Source organism: Lethenteron reissneri, chromosome 18 (assembly GCF_015708825.2).
Source record: "Lethenteron reissneri isolate LAM-NWPU_2019-01 chromosome 18, ASM1570882v1, whole genome shotgun sequence".
Taxonomy (NCBI): Eukaryota; Metazoa; Chordata; class Hyperoartia; order Petromyzontiformes; family Petromyzontidae; genus Lethenteron; species Lethenteron reissneri.
Genome location: NC_083796.1, coordinates 4,353,980 through 4,377,123, shown reverse-complemented (window position 1 = coordinate 4,377,123; position 23,144 = coordinate 4,353,980). Strand labels below are relative to the sequence as shown.

General features: G+C 43.6%; 1 protein-coding gene across 1 annotated transcript; it reads right to left on the bottom strand.

Annotated features, from left to right (window-relative positions):
* Positions 1-466: 466 nt before the first annotated feature.
* Positions 467-18,932, bottom strand: HSD17B4 (hydroxysteroid 17-beta dehydrogenase 4). Its single transcript, XM_061553507.1, has 24 exons — positions 18,752-18,932; positions 17,890-17,943; positions 17,303-17,410; positions 16,845-16,904; positions 16,710-16,731; positions 16,552-16,598; positions 16,365-16,449; positions 15,871-16,058; positions 14,751-14,842; positions 14,225-14,249; positions 13,727-13,855; positions 11,054-11,145; positions 10,055-10,291; positions 5,702-5,753; positions 5,517-5,588; positions 4,832-4,938; positions 4,578-4,643; positions 4,298-4,367; positions 3,832-3,938; positions 3,537-3,623; positions 2,366-2,455; positions 1,898-2,036; positions 1,114-1,244; positions 467-1,026 (listed from the first exon to the last, which is right to left on the bottom strand). Exons 1-24 carry the CDS (start codon positions 18,804-18,806, stop codon positions 937-939), a joined length of 2,205 nt encoding a protein of 734 aa, XP_061409491.1. The 5' UTR covers positions 18,807-18,932; the 3' UTR covers positions 467-936.
* Positions 18,933-23,144: the final 4,212 nt, after the last annotated feature.

The window sequence follows — 23,144 nt, the reverse complement described above, 5'->3', positions numbered from 1 at the left end:
TGTTGCCAGATGGCTCTAAGCAAGAGCCATACTATTCATCAGACCCATCAGCACACACTCCCATGCTGCAGGAAACTTGTTGGATTCATGACACTGTCAATTCCGAAATAACTAATTGTACAGTCTTCTGCATTTTGGAACTGTATTGAATGCAGATTTCCATGAATCTCCGTAAATTACAGCATTCAAAATGCACTACCAACCTATTTTCTTTACAAAGGAGACTCATAATTGCACATTTCACATTTATAAAGTGATTTTAGACAATGCACCATTTGTAATCGGGGAGGAGTAGTGGTGGAGTGATTAGCACACTGCGCTATGGTGTTGGCATCCCCCCCTTTTACCAACCTCCACCTGACCAACACGAGGTTAAGTATGGTCAAAAAAACTTCCCATGACCGACATGGTATGGGTGAGGGTTTCATCCAACAGTGAAAGAATTCGGTACCATCACACAGAAAAGTTATGATAACCAAAGGCCTTTATTATGAAAGTCAAGAAAAGAGTGCAATTCTTACAGCACACATTACGTGGCGTCACCTAGTGGTTGCAAATTTAAATTAAAAGTCAATCGGAAATGGTTCACAACCAAACAAAATCTAACTTTACCAGGAGATGATTTCGTAATTAGAAAAGGTAATTCAAGAATTCAAATGCATTTAATATTCTACACAAGAAAAATGTATAGTAAGAAATATTCTAACATGTATTATCATGTATTAGCAAGCAATATACTTTTTTTCTGATAAGCATTCAATCGGAATCCTACATTACCGTCATTAGTGTTGGTTAACGATAAACCTTGCCGTTATTCTTTCCAAAATAATCACAAGCTCAAAAAGTTGAATTAAACATGTTAATCTTATGTGCTGGGTAGCTGAGCAAAATGCAACTTTTGCACCACCTAATGCCACAGTAAAATTGCTTCACACCTTACAGCTTGGCATTCTGCTTCAGAATATCCTCCAGCTTTTGACTCAACATGATGTTCCCCTTCACCTTCATCTTCCCAGAAAAGAAAGCCTGGTGTAAAGAAAAAAGTAAACGTTGTAACACTGTTATGCTACCGAGACATACCATGATATAAAGAACAATGTAAAGACAAAGTACCTTTTGTGGATTAAGCTTTCCCTGGACAATTTCAAGGAAGTCTTCGTCCGAGAGAGTGAAAGTGGTGTCGGCACGTCCCTTTCGAGGATTCCCTTTGTAGACTTCACCGGGGCCAGTCTTGAGGTCAATAGCTGCAGAACAACATGCACTACTGAATACTTTCCCTTTACCCTAAAGTGGAAATGGTACAAAATCCATGGCGTGAATAAAAAAAAAAGATATTGAATTACACCAATCTTGCACATTGCCAACTTGGTACATAGTTTTAATGTTGGATTTGTACTATACAAAAGCAAATGCTTTTAAATGGTGTGAAAATAAAAACCAAAGAACTCTTCATGAAGCAAAAACTTGAACCTTAATTTACAATCATCATCACGGGACCTCCTTTGCCAGTACCAAAATATGATAATAGGTTTTTCCCCTTTTTTCTTGCAACAAAACCAGTGTCAAGATGTTAAAACACCAAACTGAAACCTTTTACAAGGAATCATGTCTGCATTAACCACAATGCTTGTGGTCAGAATGCATAATATAAATATAATCTGATCATATATATTATCAGAGTATGCCAAATGCAACATGAAAGACAGTTGCATAGCTATCGAGTGTGCAGATGGTGCAGATGCAAAGGGGCCCAGAATCCGAGTTATGAAGTTGGGAGGTGGGGGCGGGTGGCATTTGGCAGGGGATCTCCCCTTCATTCCTTGTCTCAGGGTCCATGCCAACCATGCTACGTGCCACTCACTGGGGTTAAAGAACATTAAACAACTAAGTCACTTACTCCACTGTGCCGCAGTCTTGCCATCCTTGGTGATTTCCCACTGAAAGATGGCATTTACTTTCTTCACGAAGTCTGCGCCTTTTTCCTTTATCCGGTTGGCAATTTCAGAAAAGACGAGCTCACTCTGCAGCCCAGTGGCCTAAGTGTACACAAGAAAAGAAGGATCAATGTAGTAGAAGTAAAACAATAATTAAACGTTAGAAACTATGGCCAATTAAAATTGGCCTCATCAGATGTGTCGAGAATGTAAAACATATTAACATGCCTACCAGGTAACTGTTAAAACAGTCTGATTAAGACACACGGGACACTAATTAGCTTTTTCCCATACCGGTGCACTTTCTATGGTCTTGCTTCAATCTAAATCCAAGTAAGTATGCGTTATTATTCAAAATGACCAAAAGCAATGCTTTCAGATGAGAGCAGTTTCTTGGAATGGTGCCACCGCAAACCCTGAGGTCGACTTACGTTTTGAGGCTGTGGAGCAACAGTCGGAGTGTCATCACCTTTGAGGTCCACATAAGCATTGGCCAGAACCACTTCTCCGGTCTCAACCACCTGAGGACAAGGATAAACACTTATGAAAATAAACACAAACTGGAAGCACCAAGTAAAAATTACCTACCCAAGGCACGCTGATCATACTTTTTGGCTTAAAACTTTCGTGACTGCAGGAATTCAAATTCTTGTTTTTTTCGGTAAAGTCACGTAGATATGAAATAAAAATTCAATAAATGAAAAATTAAAGCAAAAAACCACGACGTTTCGATCGCAACACAAGCGGGCGGAGACAAAGAGGAGGCAAGCCTCCAAATGCAACTGCTTCTAAGGGCTTCCAGAGTGAGCAAAGCTGTGCGGCGTAAACGGCATGGGCGGGGCAGCCAGTGCTCATGTAGAAGTCAAGCACTAGAAGTAGGAGTATAAAACGAGTGTGTTAGACAATGGGGGGAGGGAGGGGGCAGAGAAAGGGGGAGAGAGGGGGGGGAGAGAAAGGGGTGGAGCAAGGGCGCAGTCCAAGTGTGTTAGACAATGGAGGGAGGGAGGGGTAGAGATATGGGGGGAGAGAGAGGAGGGGTAGAGATAGGGGGAGAGAGGGGGGTAGAGATGGGGGGGGGGCATTGCACCTCGCTACACCCATCCACACTGCTGATCATACGTTTCACAAAACTTTCATATCTGATATCAGGGGAGGGAAAATATAAATGTCACAGTACACATTGCATATTGCAATCTGTTACAAAGGTGACATTTTCAAATACACTTAGCTATACAACTTCAAATAAATATACATAGCAAAATTACACAAACTTATATATTTATTTTTCAAAACACTACAGACAGGCTTGTACATTTATATAAAAAAAATAGTATATTAAGTCTTACCATTAGTGATTTTATGACATGGTTAAGTAGGGGGTGTAAACATTTATAAGTTCATTGATTATTATCTAACCTTAACCTGACGCAACATTACCGAATATTGTTTGTAAGAATCGATGTTTTTAAATCCGAAGAAATTGCAGTCATTAGTTTACGTGACCCTGCAGCCACGAGAGAAGCTACCATCACCACAATGTTCATGGTTATCTTTTTGTAAGTTAATAATGTGACAGACAGGGTTAGTCTTTGCTTGACCCACCTTGGTTTGGAAGAAAACCCGACTGCCTTCCTTCCACATATCCGTCTGCAGAGTCTGCCCTGGGAGAACCGGCTTGGCAAACCTTGCCTAAAGAGATGGGAATTCATTTTTCGTTCCATTAAAAATTCAGAAACTCTATCAAAAGTGTGGTCGTCCAATGTTGAAACAGGTTCAGATTGTACAAAATAAAAGTGTCACAATAACAATGTGCGCCAAAGCTGGCTTGAAAACTATAATGCAGATGTTTTCAGTACGCGTTTTAAGGAATTAAGGATCAGAACAATCAGACCAGTACCTTGATGGCCTTGAACTTGCTTGTGTCATTATTAGCATATTGCTTGAGCAAGTGACGTGCAGAAAATCCAAATGAGCACAGCCCGTGCAAAATGGGCTGTTTGAAACCTGTGAAGGCAATCACAGTGGAAGACAGATCATGTCTTATCCATGAATTCATTGAAGAACAAACATAAACCAAAAGCTTATTCATCTATTCTTTAGATTCCAAAAAAGTTAAACGACTTCAGTTCAAGGAAAATGAAATGGCTATGGGATATTTATTTCTAGATTGGTCATATAAAAGTAGTGCTTTCGCAAATAAAGATTTGCAAGCAATGTAAATCACAATAATCATTGGATAATTTGGCCCACAAACAACACTACATTTTTACATTATGTGCGCTAATGTGATTCGTGAGTGACCCAACACAATTAATACTAGTTCCCTCTGCTGCTTTCCTCGTATAGACAGTGGAAGCACTTGCCTACAATGGCTGCAAATTCTGGATCAATGTGAAGGGGATTCCAGTCACCGCTCAACCGATACAGAGCAGCCTGAGAGGAAAAAAATACATAACATACAAAAAATATATACACAAAAATCACACAAGACAGAATACATTTTTAAATGCATGCGGATACGTCTAGAAAAAGATCGAGATGTAAAAAATTTATTCTACAGTATTTTTTGTAATCAGTTGTTGAATCCACCGAAATAATTGTGCACATGCAACGGGTCAATAATATCAGATAGGATCACTTTACTTGGTCCAAGCTGGTCTTGTCTGTAACGGATGCATCTGGAGACCTCTTCGGAATAGCCACAGTGGGCTGTGGTTTAGAAACACAAAGGAATGGGTTTGAAATTACTTTCGAATTCACAACTTAAAAAAAACCTGAACAAAGCACTATTAAATCAAGGGTACATGAACACAAACAACACTGCAATAACAAAGGAACCACTGCAAACGCACTAATTAACAATGTGACAACATCGCTCTCCAGTAATTAAGGCTTACCTTAACTTTGTCAGATGACCGCTTGCCACCAAATCCCCCTGCACCGACTACGAACACCGAGAACTGGTTGAAGCAAATTGGCTCCTTGTTCTCGTTGTAGGTGAACACTGTCAATGCAGGAAGAAGGTAATCCGTACATTTGCTTGTCACCACACGGTAAAAAGAGAATCATTGATGCACATGATGAACAAGTACTGCCCTTTGTCAATCCACTGCTGGATGATGGCCTCCCTACATTCGACAGGTTGTGGGGATGAAATGACCATACTTCACCATGCTGGCCAGTGCCGGTTGGTATAAGGTGGGAAAGTGTAGGTATGGGAGCAAAGAAGTACAGGGCAAACTATATATTTGGTTGCACTTCCCTCTGCTACCCACTACATAGTCCAGCAGCAACTTATAGCGCCCAGTTGTGCATGGCCGTGACCCATCCAAGCACTATCCAGGCTCAACCCCGCTTAGATATGGAGATGCATTCCAGGTGATTTAGTCATAAGCAGGCATGAACTTATTCACTTTGAAATGACATTGCCTGAAGATGCAATCCAAATAATTGGTAATGATATAAATAGTGCATGTCACCCTGTACATCATTTCCAAAAACGTTTTTTTTTTTACTAAATTATCTTAGAATATGATCCTACTCATATTGTTTTAACTGGGAAAAAAATACATGAACATTTACCATCAAGCAGGAGCAAGCACCCAGATCCTTTGTCCAAAACGTCTGCAATGGTTGCTTCTACAATCATCTTCCCTGGAAAAGAGCACTCATATTTATGAGACACGTGCGTGGGAAAGGCCATATTTGTCTGGCAAAAATGTACTATTAGTACACATAGTTAAAGCAACATCTCGCAATATAATTACCTGATGTTGGCAAGGGCTTGAAGATTTCCAAATAATGTTCTCCATGCAAAGACTACACAACAAAAATAAGAAATTTTCTATTATTCCAAAGAACACAGGATGAGATGTTACTATCCTTTGTGCAAGCACTTCCAAGAGTTCATGAACAGTGAGCCTGGTGAAATTTGGGGAGCGCATCGTCAGTAGTGACCCTTTGGTTCCTAGGGTGTTTCAGCCTTTCATACTATACACCCTCCCCAAAGGCGGCCAGCGACAGGGTGATCAATCCTACGCTTGCGTCCCATTCCCAATTAGTCATAGGAGTTGCCTTGTTGTTGGTAGCCAACATCCCATGGGACTATGCATGGCAGGGGCGTCCTCCTCCCTGAGTCAAGCATTGTTGACTGCATACCTCCTGGCCCTCTCACTTTGGGGCCCAGCTGGGGTCTTTCCTCTTCATCCAGAGCCACTGACTGCTGCCTTCTGCCGCCTCCGATACAGCTTTGATTGCCGAACGCTGGCTCTGGCCCTTAATTCCCAGGTCTCTAAGCAGTCTGGTTGTAGATGTTGCCACAAAACCTCTGCAGCCCACCTCCACTGGTCGGACTTCTGTGTTCCAGCCATGATGCCGTGCTTCGGCAGCTAGATCGGCATAGCGCAGATGTTTTCGCTCATAAGCCTCATCTACTGAGTCCTCCCAGGGTACTGTGAGCTCAATGATGAAGACCTTCTTGAGCGAACGGGACCAGAGCACCATGTCAGGTCTTAGGGTGGTGGTTGCGATCTCCGGAGGAAACACAAGTTGCCGGCCAATGTCAGCTAGCATTTTCCAGTCGCGGGCCAAGCGCAGCTGGTCTCGCTCTATTGGTGTAGAGCCGCTCTTCGGTGGTTTAGCCCCTTGGCGGACAAAGGTCGTCCGTAAGGGGTGTGATGCTGCTGGGGGTGGTAGGGAGTTGGTGGCAGCTCGCTTGTCCTCCAGGGCGGACGCAAGGTTTTTAAGGACTTGGTTGTGACGCCAAGTGTAGCGTCCTTGGGTGAGGCTTGTTTTACACCCTGTGAGAATGTGCCTGAGGTTGGCTGGCATGGAACAGAGGGCACAGTCCGGATCTTCACCATACCATTGGTGAAGATTAACTGGTGTTGGAAGGATGTCATATGTTGCTCTGATGGAAAAGCTCAACCGCCTCGCTTCCATGGCCCACAGATCCTTCCAGCTGATCTTCCTCTTCTCCACACTGTCCCATCGAGTCCACTGTCCTTGTTTGGCAAGAGAGACTGCCTTGGCCCACCTTGCAGCCTCCTCCTGATGGCGTACTTCCTGCACTACAATCTTCCGCCGCTCTGGTGCAGTGGCCTTACTCCAAGCAGCACGGCTAGTTAGCCCAAGGCCTCCTCTCCCTTGCTGAACATGACCCACAATGTCAGCATGTCTGAGGGCTGCTGTTGCCTCCTGGACTGCTTTTCCTGGCCTCCATTTGCGCCCAGTTGCCAAGGTCGGCGCGTTGTTGCTCACCACTGGGTCTCGAGATTCATTCAGTGTCATCTGGAGCCTGGTTTTTGCACACTTGAATTCCTCGGTTAGACTGGTGAGGGGCAGCTTGAGGACACCATCTCCATAGAGGCCTATGGTGGTAAGGCATCGTGGAACTCCGAGCCACTTCTTTAAGTAGCTCGTGGCTCCTCTTTCCATCTTCTCCACTGTTGAGATTGGAACCTCATACACTGCTAGGGGCCACAACACCCGGGGTAGGAGACCAAACTGCAGACACCAGGCCTTTAACTTTCCAGGTAGCTGGGTGTTGTCGATGGACTGTAGGCTACTACTGATGTCTTTGCGCAGCTGTTGCACCTGGTCTTTGTCCTTCAGGCTTGCATCATACCACCTTCCAAGGCTTTTTACCGGCTGCTCAGACACTGTTGGGATTTGGTCATCTCCGATGAAGAATTTCAGGTCACAGAGTACTCCCTTCACAATCGAGATGCTGCGTGACTTGGATGGTTTAATCTTCATACGGGCCCAACTGATGTTCTCCTTCGAGTTTTCTGAGCAGTCTCCTGGTGCATGGGACAGTGGTGGTCAATGTTGTAATGTCGTCCATGTAGGCTCTGAGTGGAGGGAGGCGAAAACCAGAGTCGACTCGCTGTCCACCAGCAACCCATTTTGAGGATCTGATGATAACCTCCATTGCCATTATGAATGCCAATGGAGAAATGGTACATCCCGCCATTATACCTACATTCAGGCATTGCCATGAGGTGGTGAACTCTGAGGTGGTGAAGCAGAACTGCAGATCCTGAAAGTACGACTTCACCAGGGTTGTGATGGTGTCCGGTATGTGGAAAAATCTGAAGGCAGACCACAGGAGTTCATGGGGCACAGAGCCAAATGCATTGGCGAGGTCGAGGAAGACTACATGGAGGTCCCTTTTCTCCACCTTGGCCATTTGGATCTGGTGCCAGATCATGCTGGAATGTTCCAAGCAGCCAGAAAACCCTGATATTCCTGCCTTCTGTACAGATGTATCGACGTACGCATTCCTTTGCAGGTACTCGGCCATCCTCTGGGCAATGATCCTAAAGAAGATTTTACCCTCGACATTCAGTAAGGAGATTGGACGGAATTGGCTGATGTTCACTGCATCCTTCTCCTTAGGGATCAGGACCCCGCCTGCCCTACGCCACACTTTGGGTATTATCTTCTTTTGCCAAGCTGTTCTCATAAGCCTCCAGAGGAACCTCAGGACGTCTGGTGCGTTCTTATACACTTTGTACGGGACTCCATTTGGCCCCGGGGCTGATGCTGTTCTTGCCCTTCGAACTGTGTTTTCCACCTCTTTCCATGTCGGAGGGCTGGTCTCAATATGATGTTCCGGGGGTTCAATGGGTGGAATATCTGATGGGATGGCCAGATGTTCATGTCGCTTTGAGTCAAAGTTTGTTGTTCTCAGGTGCTCTTCTAGGTCTTTCTTTGTTGTTTTTAGAACTCCACTTTTTTCCTTCGTGAAGAGACTTTTAAGGAACTTGAAGGGATCTTTATAGAATCGAGTTCTAGTTTGTTCTTTCTTCCTTCTGTGCTTCCGTAGGTTCTCTGCTCTACGGAGGGATGCCAACCGGGTTTTGATGTCAGCCTGAAGTGCCCTCTATGCCCTCCTTTTCCACTTCAGAGGCTTTCTTCCACTGTTTCTTAAGCTGTCTCCTTTCTTGAACGAGGCGCTTGATTTCTTGTTGCCTCCTGGAAACTGGTGGGGTTGGAACCTTTCTCCCGCCTTTTGCCTCTTGCACTCCAAAGCTTTCTGCCCCGTACTCATAGATGATGTCCCCCATCCTCTCCAACTTCTTCTCCACAGTGCCTCGAAGTTTCTCGAGGGTCAAGGTAAGGTCAGTATTCACTGTTTCCCACAACTTCTTGTCACTGGCGCCAGGCCACTTCACATACGGTCTGTGCCCTGGTAGTCTCCTCTCGATTGCAGGTCTCGGAGGCTGGGTGAGTTCCACTCCTGTTGTTGGTTCCACCTCAGTTGTTACTTCGGTGCTTGAGTTTACGTCCTCCATGACAGTGGTACTGATGCACTGCAAACTATGGTTTGCGTCCAGTTGCTGTGCTTCATTCGACTGATTTGATCGCTTTCGCAGAAAGTAATCAATGCGAGGCCTCTGTCTCTCTTTACCCAAACACCCCTTCTTCCTCTGGTGGATCCTCAACCCATGGTGTGATGTAACTTTCCTCCAACCACAGACACATACCTGCATCTGTTTGTGGCCTGCTGTTGCAGCGGAACTTGTGACAGTTGCTGTGGTGTTCTCTTGTGCTGTGCTCTCATTTCTCGTAGTCGTTTCCGGTCCAGTCGTTACCATGTTGTCAGTCGATGAGTCATCTTCCGCCCCCGCTCTCGCAGACTCTAGGGGTATTCTCGTATGTTGACTTTCTGTAGCTAAATCGGGTGTTTCCAACATACTGCGAAGCATGGGAAACTACAGAAATGGGAAGCTAACCCATGACTGTCCCAATGGGGTCTATTCCCTCCTGTCAGCCGTCTCTCCGTGCCGCCACAAGGACTTTCCCCTGTTGTCAGCTGATCTTTCTCAGCAGTCACTGGACAAGTCCAGATATTCAGATTCCAAATACGACTTTTTTTGCAAAGTAGTGACTTAATATAGTAAAGCACTTTGATTTTTCCACATTTAAAAAGAGAATTGGGCTCAGTTTGCCCAGGTCAAGAACTCTAGTAAACAATCCAAAATTGTAGTGATTTATTTCACGTTATTTCCAGTTAATATAAGTGCTTCAAATGTAACAATCGTCATTTAAACAAGTTCCATCAATTCATCAGGATGACACATTCCAAGTTCGTGAAGGCGACAACGGTCACTCACTTTTGCTGGTTCGAATGAGAGACCTGGCACATTGCTCAGTTGCCCATTCATCAAGATGGCCTGGGCCGGGATGACCCCGAATGTGGGCAGACAGCTGAAATCCTGGTGTCCCTCGTAGAGGAAACACCTGCCACCATCGGAAGTTGTCGACATCCCCACCCCCAGGGAGTACAAGATGGGCTGCAGCCAGGTGTACTCGTACACAAAGGGTGGCATCTTAAAGCCCACAGCTTGTCCCTTTAGGAGAGAAAACCCAACAATATATTAATGTGATCAAAGTACACCTTTCTTGTCCACGCACGAGTTAATGTGGAGGATGAGCTAACTGAACAGTGAGATGTGAAAGTGTTTCTGTAAATGCAATTCAGTGAATTCGTTTAATCTCAACTTCAAACATAAACAATCAAAGGAACAAGAATATCAAGGTGTACATGGAGCAATTAGACATTCGTTGCAACTTTTGCTTTGTAAAAGTCAGTTTCAGTGTTTAAACAACAGCATGGTTTCATATTTGGTACTGCCCTGGAATTAATTGCTGGATGTGTCCACACATCGCTGACTTGTATGCACTGAACTGTCACTAATTACATTGGATAACCTGGTGTATATCCCCTTGAAGACACAACTCATTAATCAAATTAAGCAATGTAAAAGCGACTCCGAGGATCAATTAATTTAGAAAAATCGTCTTTCATTATATGCAGCAGTGTTAACTTTTGCATTAATAAAAGCAAATGATAATGGAAAATAACACTTACACTTTATAAAATAGTGTGTACTTTTGACTCCATATTTATCATACTACTCATGCATTAAAACAATGTATCTATTTGAGCAACCCAAATAAAACAAACAAAGCACAACTACTTTCATATAAAACTGTAGAAAGTATTGTTGATACCAGAAAAAATATTAACCAAAACCAGGGCAGTGTATTTTGGCTCATTACTCTGGAACCTTCTATAAAGATAAAGAGTATGGATATTAGGGTTGTCATACAGGATCAACTTTAGTCCCACTGGCAGGTACAGGGGAAATTCCTTGTTGCTCATCAATCTTCCGAAGCACATCCAAGTACATTATTGTAGATTCTGAAAAGGACCATAGAAATATAATATGCATTACAAATTAAATAAAAACAAACATCTCATATCACGTTATCTTTGCAAGTATTTTTATAGGGTACGTGGAAAATGCACAATAAACCTGATATTAGAAACCAACGAAGGAATTAACAGTTAATTACTTTAATAAACAATGACACATTAGTGCAGGAGTAAAGTTAAAGCACAATTTTTGTAGACCAACATTGATGGTGCATGTTTCCATTAACGCTATTCCTGCAAGTGAAGACATAGCCAAAAATGCTTTTAAGCGATTAAGTCTCGGCTTCCACTGGGGTCAGACCCATTAGCTGCAAGCAAACTGCACAGCAGAGAAAAAAGGAAATAAGAGGCTTCTATAAGCACAACCCCATAATTCAAAATGTAGACAAAATCAACGTAGACGAAGGACATAAAACAAGTACATTACCCTGTTTACAGTGTGACATTAAATCAGTTGTGGTCAATGCATACATGACAAGAGAACTACCGTGCAATCCAAGTAATGGTAAAAATCAACGGCCTTTAATTTTATTAAAAGGTGTCCAAAAGCCAAAGCGTGCACATCCCACATAATGCATGCACAAAGCAGAAAGTGCCCCTCCAGCAACTTAAATCATTAAATGGCTAACATGTATTCTAAGTGACACCATTTTACAGAATGCTTTGTCCCAGCGGGGAGGGGGGGGGGGTTGGGGGGTGCTTAGGAAAGGGCAAAGGCAGCTTGACAGAAGACTCGGAGAGTGGGGAGTGGGATACACCAACATGGCTCCGAGTGACACCGTGTACTCTCGTCTGAAACATTTGCATGCCCTCCCCTCCCTGGAGGCCAATCACAGGTGACGGTGCTCATGACATAGTTCAGATTGCACAGCGATTTGTTATTTTGAAAGTAGTCGTGGGTGGGGGATTCACGGGTAATGTGGTGGCAAACAAAGATATATTCTTGATTTGAAGCTTTCGTGACTGCAGGAATCCATACTCTTTGGTTCTTTCGGTAAAGTCACGTAGGTATAAAATAAAATTAATCACGACGTTTCGATTACAACACAAGCGGAATATATATATATTGTGAAGCTGATTCAGTGCCTGCTTGACTGCACCAACATTAAACGCTATTGTAGTTTCTTCCTCAGTGCTCAACGAATATAAATACAAGCTAATTAAGATGGCATTTAAAAGGAAAGGGGTCAATGATTTGACCTGTGGAGGTTGATATGTAACCCGATAAGCACTTTATTATTATAATAGGTTTTTCCCCTTTTTCTGGCAACAATACAGGTATTTTCTGGCAACAATACAGATGTTAATACACCAAACTGAAACCTTTTACAAGGAAACATGTCTGCATTAACCAAAATGCTCGTGGTCAGAATGCAAACAAGAAACATCCTCTGATAATATATGCATTGTCCTTGAAACTGATTGGACAGCTTTATATTGAGCCTCGTCTCAAACGGTGTTAGACCAAAGGATGCCAAAAGGCACTTTATTATTCTTCTTTGTCAAAATGTCAGCAACTGTTTGAGATACTCAAGACTATGAAAATAATTATTAGGGCACAGATTAACACTTCACCATAGTAGTGCCATTCTGTAAAATAAATACGGGATGGCTCGCTTGTTTGATACTAAGAAGGCATTTTATAACAAGCAATCTGATCATATTCACTGGGAATTTGGTTCACTTGCCAGTATGGATGTTGGTATAATTCGGAACTGTAATATAGTTGGCTGTTTCCAGGACAGCAGACTTGTCCACAAACTGCCTTTAGAAATTAATGCAACCGAGTGAGCAACATCACTTTTTCTGCCTTTAACATTGAATGTCACAATTAGATGTCATCTGGAAAATGTAGAAGAGTTCAGTGCAAGTGAATGGACAAGTATTTTGGGAGCAACGCATGCATGAGTTTGCAATTAAATACCATCCCATTCGCTAACCTCATAAGTTTGCGAGTCCCTTACCCACCTACCCAGTGAAATGTGCTTGGCTCCCTGGACAAAGTCCACAGAACACAACATGCCCCCTCTTGACATGTCATGCCGCACTGGCAAAACATTACTGAATCCCTGAGTGTAGCCAGTCAAAAGTGTTTAGCGTGTAATAGAAAGTGATTTAATGAATCTGAATAACAAATATAAACTTTGCCATGTATTATTTATGGTGGTTTAACATGTGAGGTTTTTTTTTGGTTGTTCAAAATCACACTGAAAAAATGTACAGACCTTCCATAGGAGTGTAGGAGACCTCAGGAAATTTTGGGATCTTAAGCCAAAGCATTTAAGAGACCAACACCTGCATGAATTACCAAAATCAAATTCCTCTGCTTTGCCATCACAAAATTGCGGGAACCTTTAACTGCATCATTACCAATCAGGCGATGGTTCCAAAAGCCAAATACATACTCACATCAGTAAGCTGAATTGTAAAAAAGTAATTAAAATACTATGTATAATCCATGTTTGCTGTCTCATAACAACTAGTCAATTAGTGCTTTTGGAAGCAATATGGTTTATTCTCATGCATGCGATGATGCGCCCTGCCAGTCTTCTCATTATCGCTTTACCTTGAGATGACTTGGGATGTGTGCTATCAGTAAAGTCACAGACTTTATCCCAGTTGTCCCGCACTGCTTCGGGTGTCATGGGCTTGCCTTTCGTCCGCAGAATTGCACCGTTTGACCGCTCCCAACGCACTGAAAACAATGACGAATTGTACAAATGCAGCTTGCTCAATGATGCAGCTAAAAGATTAATTGTACTGTTCGTGCAAATATAATTTGTCCTCATTTGGACAGCAGCACATCGTTATTATATCGTGACATAAAATGACATCTAATACAATGTCACTACAATATGTGATTAAACAAGTGTTACTTTGAATTCTTGAATGTTAATCAGTCTTAGCAGTGCACGACATTCCAGCATGTTGATAGTGCCACCGTGTGTCTTACTCTGTACACTGCAAGTAACCTCGTCCATACTCATGGTATTTAAGAATAGATTAGCGAGATGACCAAGGTCGAAAAATACATCTTAAAACGTTGAAAAATTAAAGCACTTACATTTTCCAACCCAACCAGCTCCAACCTGAAATGACAGATAAAATGCTACAATATATTTAGTGCACACTTAACGTCAAAGTAGATTAAAGTCAAAACACTGGTGTGTAAAAGTGATTAAAAAAATAAAAACTAACATGTAAGACTGTACATTTTTGGTGTTTAGTTTGTTGGCCTTCCCCCGCACCTCAGATTTGAATGGTTGATTACGTACGGCGCACAATATGTTCACCATACATACAAGACCGATAAATTAAGTCAATTTGCCAACAAAACCAATACAATTCATGTCACCATACCTCGCCATAATTTTCTTCCTTCTACTAGATCCTAGAATAGGGAGGAAAATTCAACACCCAATGCACAAAATGCTATGATCGTATCCCATCTGAGTTTAGGTCTTCCCTTTGGTCACCAACACCAGGGTGTCCCCCCCCCTCCAATGCTGGGCCTGTTTACCTGTACACTTTACCAAAATCAACACCAAACATCCCAAATTGCAAACGTGAGTCACATTTAATTAATTCACCTCAAAGATGCTGCCGGTATCCTGACAGCTCTCATGGCAGAGCCACAGAATCAGTGGGGCCACAAACTCTGGCTTAAGGGCATCCACAAGTTCTAGAGAAACAAGTGTCAGTGAGCAGTTACCCCTCAGATACACGTAACATTATAACATTTTCTAACACAATCACAAGCACGTGTATATAATTTTTTTCAATTCACAGTACAAGCACACTTGAAACTGGGTGCATGAATGTTAAAAACTGTATATAAGTATACATGTGCACACTTACACGTTCTTATCAAGAATGTATCCAAAAACATGAATTCCATGAACAGTATATGTTTGGCAAATCATTATAAAAACAGCAATTTGATAGGTGGCTGGGGGACTCAAGAGACCACTGCACTGAGCTAGCACCAGTGAAATTCTGGGTTTGAATCTAGGCAGCTACCGGTAATTAAAATGGGTTCTCAACCCAGTCACCAGGGAATGCACAAAAAAACCCATCACGTAACATTTGCTTCTGAACTTAACTTGCATAAATGCCAACTCTGAGAACTAAAGTATTATCTGACGGTCATGCGATGAGAATTACACTCATTTGAAGAGATGGTGAGAAATGCTGCCCTCTACTGTGTGGATCAGAGGGCCGATTAAAGGGATCTTAAAGGTAGCTCTGATATCCACTTCTGTGAGGCCTTCTCTAACACAAAGGGTTGTACTGTTCTCCGAGAGATTCGAACGGATTCTTCATCTCCTGACATGACACAAATAGCATAAACAGTATATATTCTTATTCTTGGTTCTTTTGGTAAAGTCATATAGAAGGGAAATAATCAAATAATTAAAATATGAAACAATAAAAATTATCACGTTTCGACTGCAACACAAGCAATCGTCATCAGGTGTGAAATCCACAGCAAGAAATGTTTATTGTTTTATATTTATTTTATTTTATTATTTCCCTTCTACGTGACTTTACCGAAAGAACCAAGAATATGAATCCTTGTAGTCCCGAAAGCTTTAAATCAAAAAGTAAATATTCTATTTATTTTAAAAAAATCTGATTTTTCAATATTACAGGGCTTAAATCATGAAGAAAAATGAGGCACGTGCAGTTTGGCAAGTCCCGTGCACACACCCTGAGGCATGACGGACTGGGTGAGTCGCGAGCCGGCGGTGGGCGCCACTGTGTTGCACTGCACATTGTACTTCTGTCCCTCGATCGCGATGGTGTTGGACAAGCCCAGTAGGCCCAGCTTAGCTGCACTGTAATTGGCCTGGCCAAAATTTCCATAGATTCCCGAAGATGAGGATGTCATTATGATTCTACAGACATATCAAAAGAGAAAATCCAGGTGGGGAAGGGGTGAAAGTTATAAGCATTCAGCATGACTGTATTATGACCACGTGTTATCACTTTCATCCGCCAAAAATCAATCCAAGCCTGGATAAAGGCTTTCCTAAGTTGTCTAAATCTCGGACGGTTCCGGGATGCAACGGTATTATGACTGTTATGCTCGTAATTTCTGTCTCCTTTGCAAAACTATTGTAAGACTTGTTTAATTAATGTCTATTTGTTTCAATTTTCAAATCATACATGTGCAAAATAAGCCTTCGGTGCCAATTCCTTACCTGCCATATTTTTGATTTTTCATGTGGTTCCATGCTGCTCTTGTCACCAGAAATGAACCCCTGAGGTGAACTCTCTGAATAACATCTAAAAAGAAAGTACAAATAAAAATATCAAGGGTACTTGTGCATATACACAACTATTAATCACGTTCATAATTAAGGTCATGATGGTTTTATTGTTTCTTACCCCAGTCCTGATCGCTAATTCGAGGAAAAGTGCGGTCCCGCAAAATTCTAGAAAAAAAATAAGATGTTATTTTTGTCACACGACATTGACACAAGAACCATACGTATTTTTTTATAATATACGTGTAACTGAAGTTGGTGAACATATATGAGACTTACCCAGCATTATTGACAACTACATCTGCAAAACAAAAAAATCACATCAATGTGCAGCTTGCTGAAAATGGGAAATATAAATCTTACAATTAAATTTAAGTAACAAAATAAATCAGTGCAAAAAAATGTGTGACTTACCTATCCGCCCATATGCATCCAGGGCACTTTGAATCAGTTTTTCACCATCCTCCACAGAATCTGTTTGGTAAATATCGAGTAGAATAATGAGACGGATCAGAAATGCAGCTTTCTTGTGACATACCAATCCATAATATTACTATACCACTGCCATGTACGACTTCAAAAGTAAATTTTGGTTAATCATTAGAGCATGCTAGCAAATTAAAGGGATGGGCATATTTGTGTAAGTAGTTCAAATACACACTTGCATGTTCTATGGGTAAACACGTTGGAAGGCATCTTCTTGGTTTTTTCGGTAAAGTCACGTAGAATCGTTCACTACGTGACTTTACCGAAAAAACCAAGAAGATGAATCCCTGCAGTCACGAAAGCTTTAAATCGAAATTTAACGTTGGAAGGCCTTTGCAATTGTAGGCAAAATGCATTGCAATGGATACACCATGAACACACCATACCGTGATTGGCAACAGCTTTGCCTCCTTTGGCCAGTATTTCTTGAACCACCTTGTCAGCTGCACTTGCACTCTTTCCTTCACCTTTAATATCCCCACCCAAATCGTTCACTATGTAAAAAACAACAAAATGATTATTACAGCATAAACATGACCAATTATCGTGATCAAAACGATGTGTAAAGATAGCTATACCATTTGTGAAGGTAGCATTTAAATAGTTTTTATGTTTTACATGGTTTAATGAGATTTCGTAAGTTAACTTTGCGATGCATATCGACAGCAAAGAACCGACTCACATGTGAACTAACCAATAACCCAATTCCCTGTTGGATTATTTAGCTCAATAAATGCTCATAACATAGTATAAGGAGGATATAAAGTCAAATTCTCTGAACTTGTTTTATATTCTTGAATATGGGAGATATGGACCACATAGTAAAACATTGTAGTCTGCACTCATTATAATTGTGCAATACATATGGTTTTGATTTTCCCCCGGTAGTTTTTCGGTTTATACGTATGTGTCAACTTGCACATCCACCCTTTAATATCGGTTACATTTTGTGGTATTTTGCCACTTTACTTACCAACCACAAGCGCGCCTCTTTCCGCAAATGCCAGTGCATATTCCTTTCCTAGTCCTGTAAAAGGAAATACGATATACATTTAAAATAACAAATTGAATTTGAACACTGTGACATTGCAAAGTGTCTGCAACAGGCCACACATCACATGCCCGGTGTGGACAAAGGTTCGGATTTTTGTTTCAGTCAACATTTGTGGAGGAAAGTTAGCTCATCTGTCATCACGTACCACCAACAATATATACAGACAGCAGCAATGGCAATGCGGTAATAAGCCATACGTACAGCCGAATGGTGCTTTAATCAATGTTATCATGAGTGACTTCACCAAGCAAACTTTAATGCAACTGCAGATTTTAGTTTTGGGCGACATTCAGGCCTTACATAATCCTCTAGATAAGACTGTTTTCCCACTGTCACTGCCCTTCCTATCTTCACTTGCTATCACTGAACTTTGTACCATATGCTTGGAGGTCAGAGCACCAATGTGCCAAGTTTCCAAATGGGGGGGAAAGGAACGGACACGTCCCAACTCCGGTGCAAGTTCAACTGCAGCGTTTTACACAGAGAACAAAAAAGCAACTCCACCACAATCCCTGATTTTTTTAACTTTAATTTTACTCAACTTTACTGTAGGTACAGTGCAATAAGCCCAACACTATAGGCCCAAAGAGAAGTAACGTCAGGGCACGAACGAGCACGAAAGCATCGGCTACACCTTAACGTACGCGGTGCAACATTCACGTCTCGACACGTAAGATAGGGTGGCAATCGCATCAACGTTACATCCGACGTCAAATCAATCCGTAGACTCGATCAGTATAGAAACGCAAACAAAAAAAACTTTCGATTCATTATACCATACCTCCACCGGCTCCCGTCACCAGCACGACACGTCCGTCAAAACGCAATTGTGCCATGATTGCCTTTGCAACGGCAGACTTTAACACGATAAACTTCAGAGGGTGAAGTGTGCACTGTGTTGGGAGACAAAACGTCAGTCGCCGTCTGCACGCAATGGTAACGAATGGAGGGCACAGGTCGGGCTGATCAGCTGTTGGTGACGTCACAGGACCAACACACTTCGGAAAAAAACGGGGGGGTGTTTGAGAGGGCAGATTGTTTTACATTTAACATTGACATTTATAATTACGAACTAAAAATCGGCCTGATGTTATTTGTAAATAATAATTTGTTTGCTTACATTAGATCCGAGTCTAAATTACACGGAAGGCGTATACGTAGTTTTTACGGTATAGTTATACATGTTCTTGGTTCTTTCGGTAAAGTCACGTAGAAGGGAAGTTAAAAAAAAATATATGAAATATATATTTAATAAAAAATATAAAGATATATTTTTATTATTTTATTATTTCCCTTCTACATGACTTTACCGAAAGAACCAAAAATATGAATCCCAGCAGTCACGAAAGCTTTAAATTAAAATAGTTATACATGTCAGAGGTGGTAATTTCTCCCCCGTCCCGTATAATGGATTCGTCCGCCAGGCTGCACCATTACTCGGTGCAGAGTCCGGCGTTCATGAAACGCGAGTTCACCGACACGAGAATCGGTGCAGATCAGTCTCCTATTCCTACTCTGTTCATTATACTGGTAGGAACCTCCTGGTTACACCAGCCCACAGGGGATTATTGTGTCCGTCCGTCCGTCGTGCAGGGAGGGGCTGGGTGGGGAGGGGAGGGGCTGGGTGGGGAGGGCAGGGGCTGGTCACCCCGTGGTGCCCTTATAAAATTCAACGTTTAACCTACTCACGCCGGCTTGTGCCCGCCCTCACAGTCGGGCATATTTGCGGAATACACCACGCCGCCGTTGACCCTGGCCATTGACCGAGCAACCCAACGTTCCTACCAACTCCCTCCGCAGGAATGTGTTCATAATCAACCATGGGTCGGTTCACTGCTTGATAAAGGTCTCCCCAAGTCGCCGCAATTCCTCACAACCCTGCGATGTAAATATTCCACCTCGCACCTGCACCTCAGCTCATTTAACCTCCGCACCGGATTGCATGCAAAGTGCATGAACACCGGAATCGGTGTCGACTTCACCTTGCACCAACACTACAATGAGTAGCAACGGAGTTCACGCACATTTCAATATATGACAAGTGTTCCACAGAATTATAATAACAAATTATTATAATAATCGGATGTGCGGGGGGAAGAACAAACTAATATCGAAACAATGGTCAAGTTTTTTAAATTCTCTGTCCACCCTATTAGTACTGTATCATGGGTAACACCAGTCGAACAGCAGGCAGATTTAGATTTAAATTTAGGTCTATATTGGCACAGGTGTAAAGAAGCTCTTTCGAGACATCCATTTTGTGTAAGTAGAATCTTTATTTCTAAGGTCAACATAATTACAACTTGGAGCGTAATAACAGGTTCACTCGTAATTTCTACTGCTATCAAATCAGCCCCGATGGTTTCCACCTAGTTGCTACACGATCAGTCAGCCCCGATGTCCACCTTGTTCGTTGACAGTCCCTCGCCCAGACCGCGGGCCTCGCTCCCCTTATATACCCCCGCAGAGCCCCACCCATATCGGAAAGTCTATACAGTACCTTCCGGCCACCTGCTCCTAATGATCTGAACGTGTACCCTCGAGCACTTCGTCTTTACCGTCCCCCACACCCTCCCCTCGACGAAAAACAGCCGTCTCGGCTTTAACTCAAATTTTCACAATAGGGGACTTAACATTGTTGGACTATGGCATCTCACAAGGGAATTTCCATGGGAATATGGATTTTTTAAATATTTTCCTCTAGGCCAACGCTTAAACAAAGGCCCTCGAAACAAGGGGTGGAAGGCGTTACGACCGACAATGACCTCTGCTTACAGCAGGTATGGTCAACCAAGCTTACCCTTACATTTGTAGGACTCGTACTGACGCGACAACTTGTCTTTCTCGTTCCTTTATTAACGCGTATAGTTCACATCTCCGACAGCATCACTCAATGTTCCTCCATACTCTTCAATGCACAACTCTCCATCGACCTCACTCAATGTCCCTCCGTTTGCTCGCTCCGCTCCGCTGTTTCGCTCGCTCTCTCTCTCCCCACCAAGGTCCGTTACTCCGCTGCTTCGCTACGCTGTACTCGCTCCGTCCTTGCTACTCTGAACGTACTCTCTATATCCACTGCTACCGTATACTGTATTCTCTTTGTCCACTGCTACCTTATACTATACACTCTTGTCCACTGCTACCTTATACTATACACTCTTGTCCCAGGCACAAACTCCAACGCTAACTCCAACTGCAACTCCCACACTAACAACGACTCCCGTATCTCCACACGCTCTCTGCCTTTATCCCCGAACCAATTAGCCCCAATTAATTATGTTATCCCCCGCTTAGCTACTCGCCTCCAGGCCCCCAGCCTCACGTGATCCTGTTATCGTAGATACCCCAGCGCCAGTCTCAACCACTCACCCTCTCGACCAATCACCCCCCAGCGTCCTCAGTTACCCCTAACACCTGCAGCGTCCCTTAATTACCTCACCCCCTTAATTGGCGCAACAACAACTGTATCGCGCGCCCCGCTCCCTGTGTCCCCGTTTTTCACCCTTACTGTCTGCCGCACGTCCGTATCACAACCAAACGCGTGACGCGTGTTATCTCAAGTCCTACACATTTAATACTCTGTTAAAAGGGAACATTTCTACACGTGGAAATACACAACCAAGAGGTACACTCTCCTCCACCATTGTTAAAATTTCGGTTTATGTCTGTGTGGTCGAACGACACGCTCGTCCCAGCGACACTCCTCCCTGGTGTTGCTCGGATGACTCCATCAGCCTCCCCCATCCTCCTGATCTTCATTAGGGCCATGCCTGATTCTTTCTTGTGAAATTCCACGTTGTTTCTCAGACATGGCTTACTTGTCTCGAGTCGACTTCACCCTGGCATCCTCTTGCGATGTGGTCCGGCCTCCCGCAGCAGTAGCAGTTGATCTCGGCTCAATACCGGGTCCCTCCGCGGGTCTGCCATGGTCGCTGCTGTTGTCGATCGTGCCTTGGACTATAAAATTCACGGAATGCCGCTGCCATCTCCTCCAAGGTCATTTGAAGATCGTTGCTCAGGCTGGGCCCGGCGGTGGCCGCCGTCGCCACTGCTCCTGTCAGTTCCGTTGGCCGTCTGGTTCCTCTGCTCTCCCGTACAATATGTAGCACAAGGCCGCTCCCTTGGATGAGGCCTCATATCTGCTTTGCCACCAGCGCATTCCAGGATGCCTCGGCTATCCGCGGGAATGCCACCTTAGCGAGCGCCAACAAGGCGCTACGGTATGCCATCGGCGGTTCATTGTCTCCTCGCCACGGTAGGCCTCGGCACGGTAAGGTAATTTACCCTTTTAACTGGGTACAAGGGTAAAGATAAAGGTGTCGACCATGCTAGTTTCCAAAGTGGCCACCGGAATTCTAGTTTTAATGCAATTCTGGTCAGGCCCTATAGCGTAGAGTGCAGTCTCCAACTCACAAAACACATTCCTGCGGAGAGAGCTGGTAGGAACGTTGGGTTGCTCGGTCAATGGCCAGGGTCAACGGCGGCGTGGTGTATTCCGCAAATATGCCCGACTGTGAGGGCGGGCACAAGCCAGCGTGAGTAGGTTAAACGTTGAGTTGTATAAGGGCACCACGGGGTGACCAGCCCCTCCCCACCCAGCCCCACCCCTCCCACCCAGCCCCACCCTCACCACCCAGCCCCACCCCTCCCACCCAGCCCAGTCCCACCCTCCCCACCCAGCCCCTCCCCACCCAGCCCCACCCCACTCTGCCCCACCCCTCCCACCCAGCCCAGCCCCACCCCTCCCACCCAGCCCAGCCCCACCCCTCCCACCCAGCCCCACCCCTCCCACCCAGCCCCTCCCCACCCAGCCCAGCCCCACCCTCCCCACCCAGCCCAGCCCCTCCCTTCACGACGGACGGACGGACACAATAATCCCCTGTGGGCTGGTGGAACCAGGTGGTTCCTACCAATATTATCTACTCTATCTGGCCTATGTCCTTTCAAGAAGGGCCATTTCCCAAAACGTCGCCGATTATATAATTTTTCTTTTAATACCACGGTGTTATTGATGACTGTGATGAGCTTATATACAGTATCTGGTAATGTCGTGGCATTGTTGAGTTTTGCATATACACAGGACGGTACTACAGTGGCATTGTATAACTGCGGTCAAACTTGAAAATTGCGTAAACACGCGACAGGGTGTCGATGTGTAGACGTATGAACCAATG

Excerpts from the sequence above, each read along its gene's own strand:
- HSD17B4 (XM_061553507.1), bottom strand. The coding sequence starts at position 18,806 with ATGGCACAATTGCGTTTTGACGGACGTGTCGTGCTGGTGACGGGAGCC. Across the intron at positions 16,450-16,551 it reads AATTAGCGATCAGGACTGGG|ATGTTATTCAGAGAGTTCAC; the intron begins GTAAGAAACAAT and ends CTTTCTTTTTAG. Across the intron at positions 14,843-15,870 it reads CCAGTCCGTCATGCCTCAGG|AACTTGTGGATGCCCTTAAG; the intron begins GTGTGTGCACGG and ends TTGTTTCTCTAG.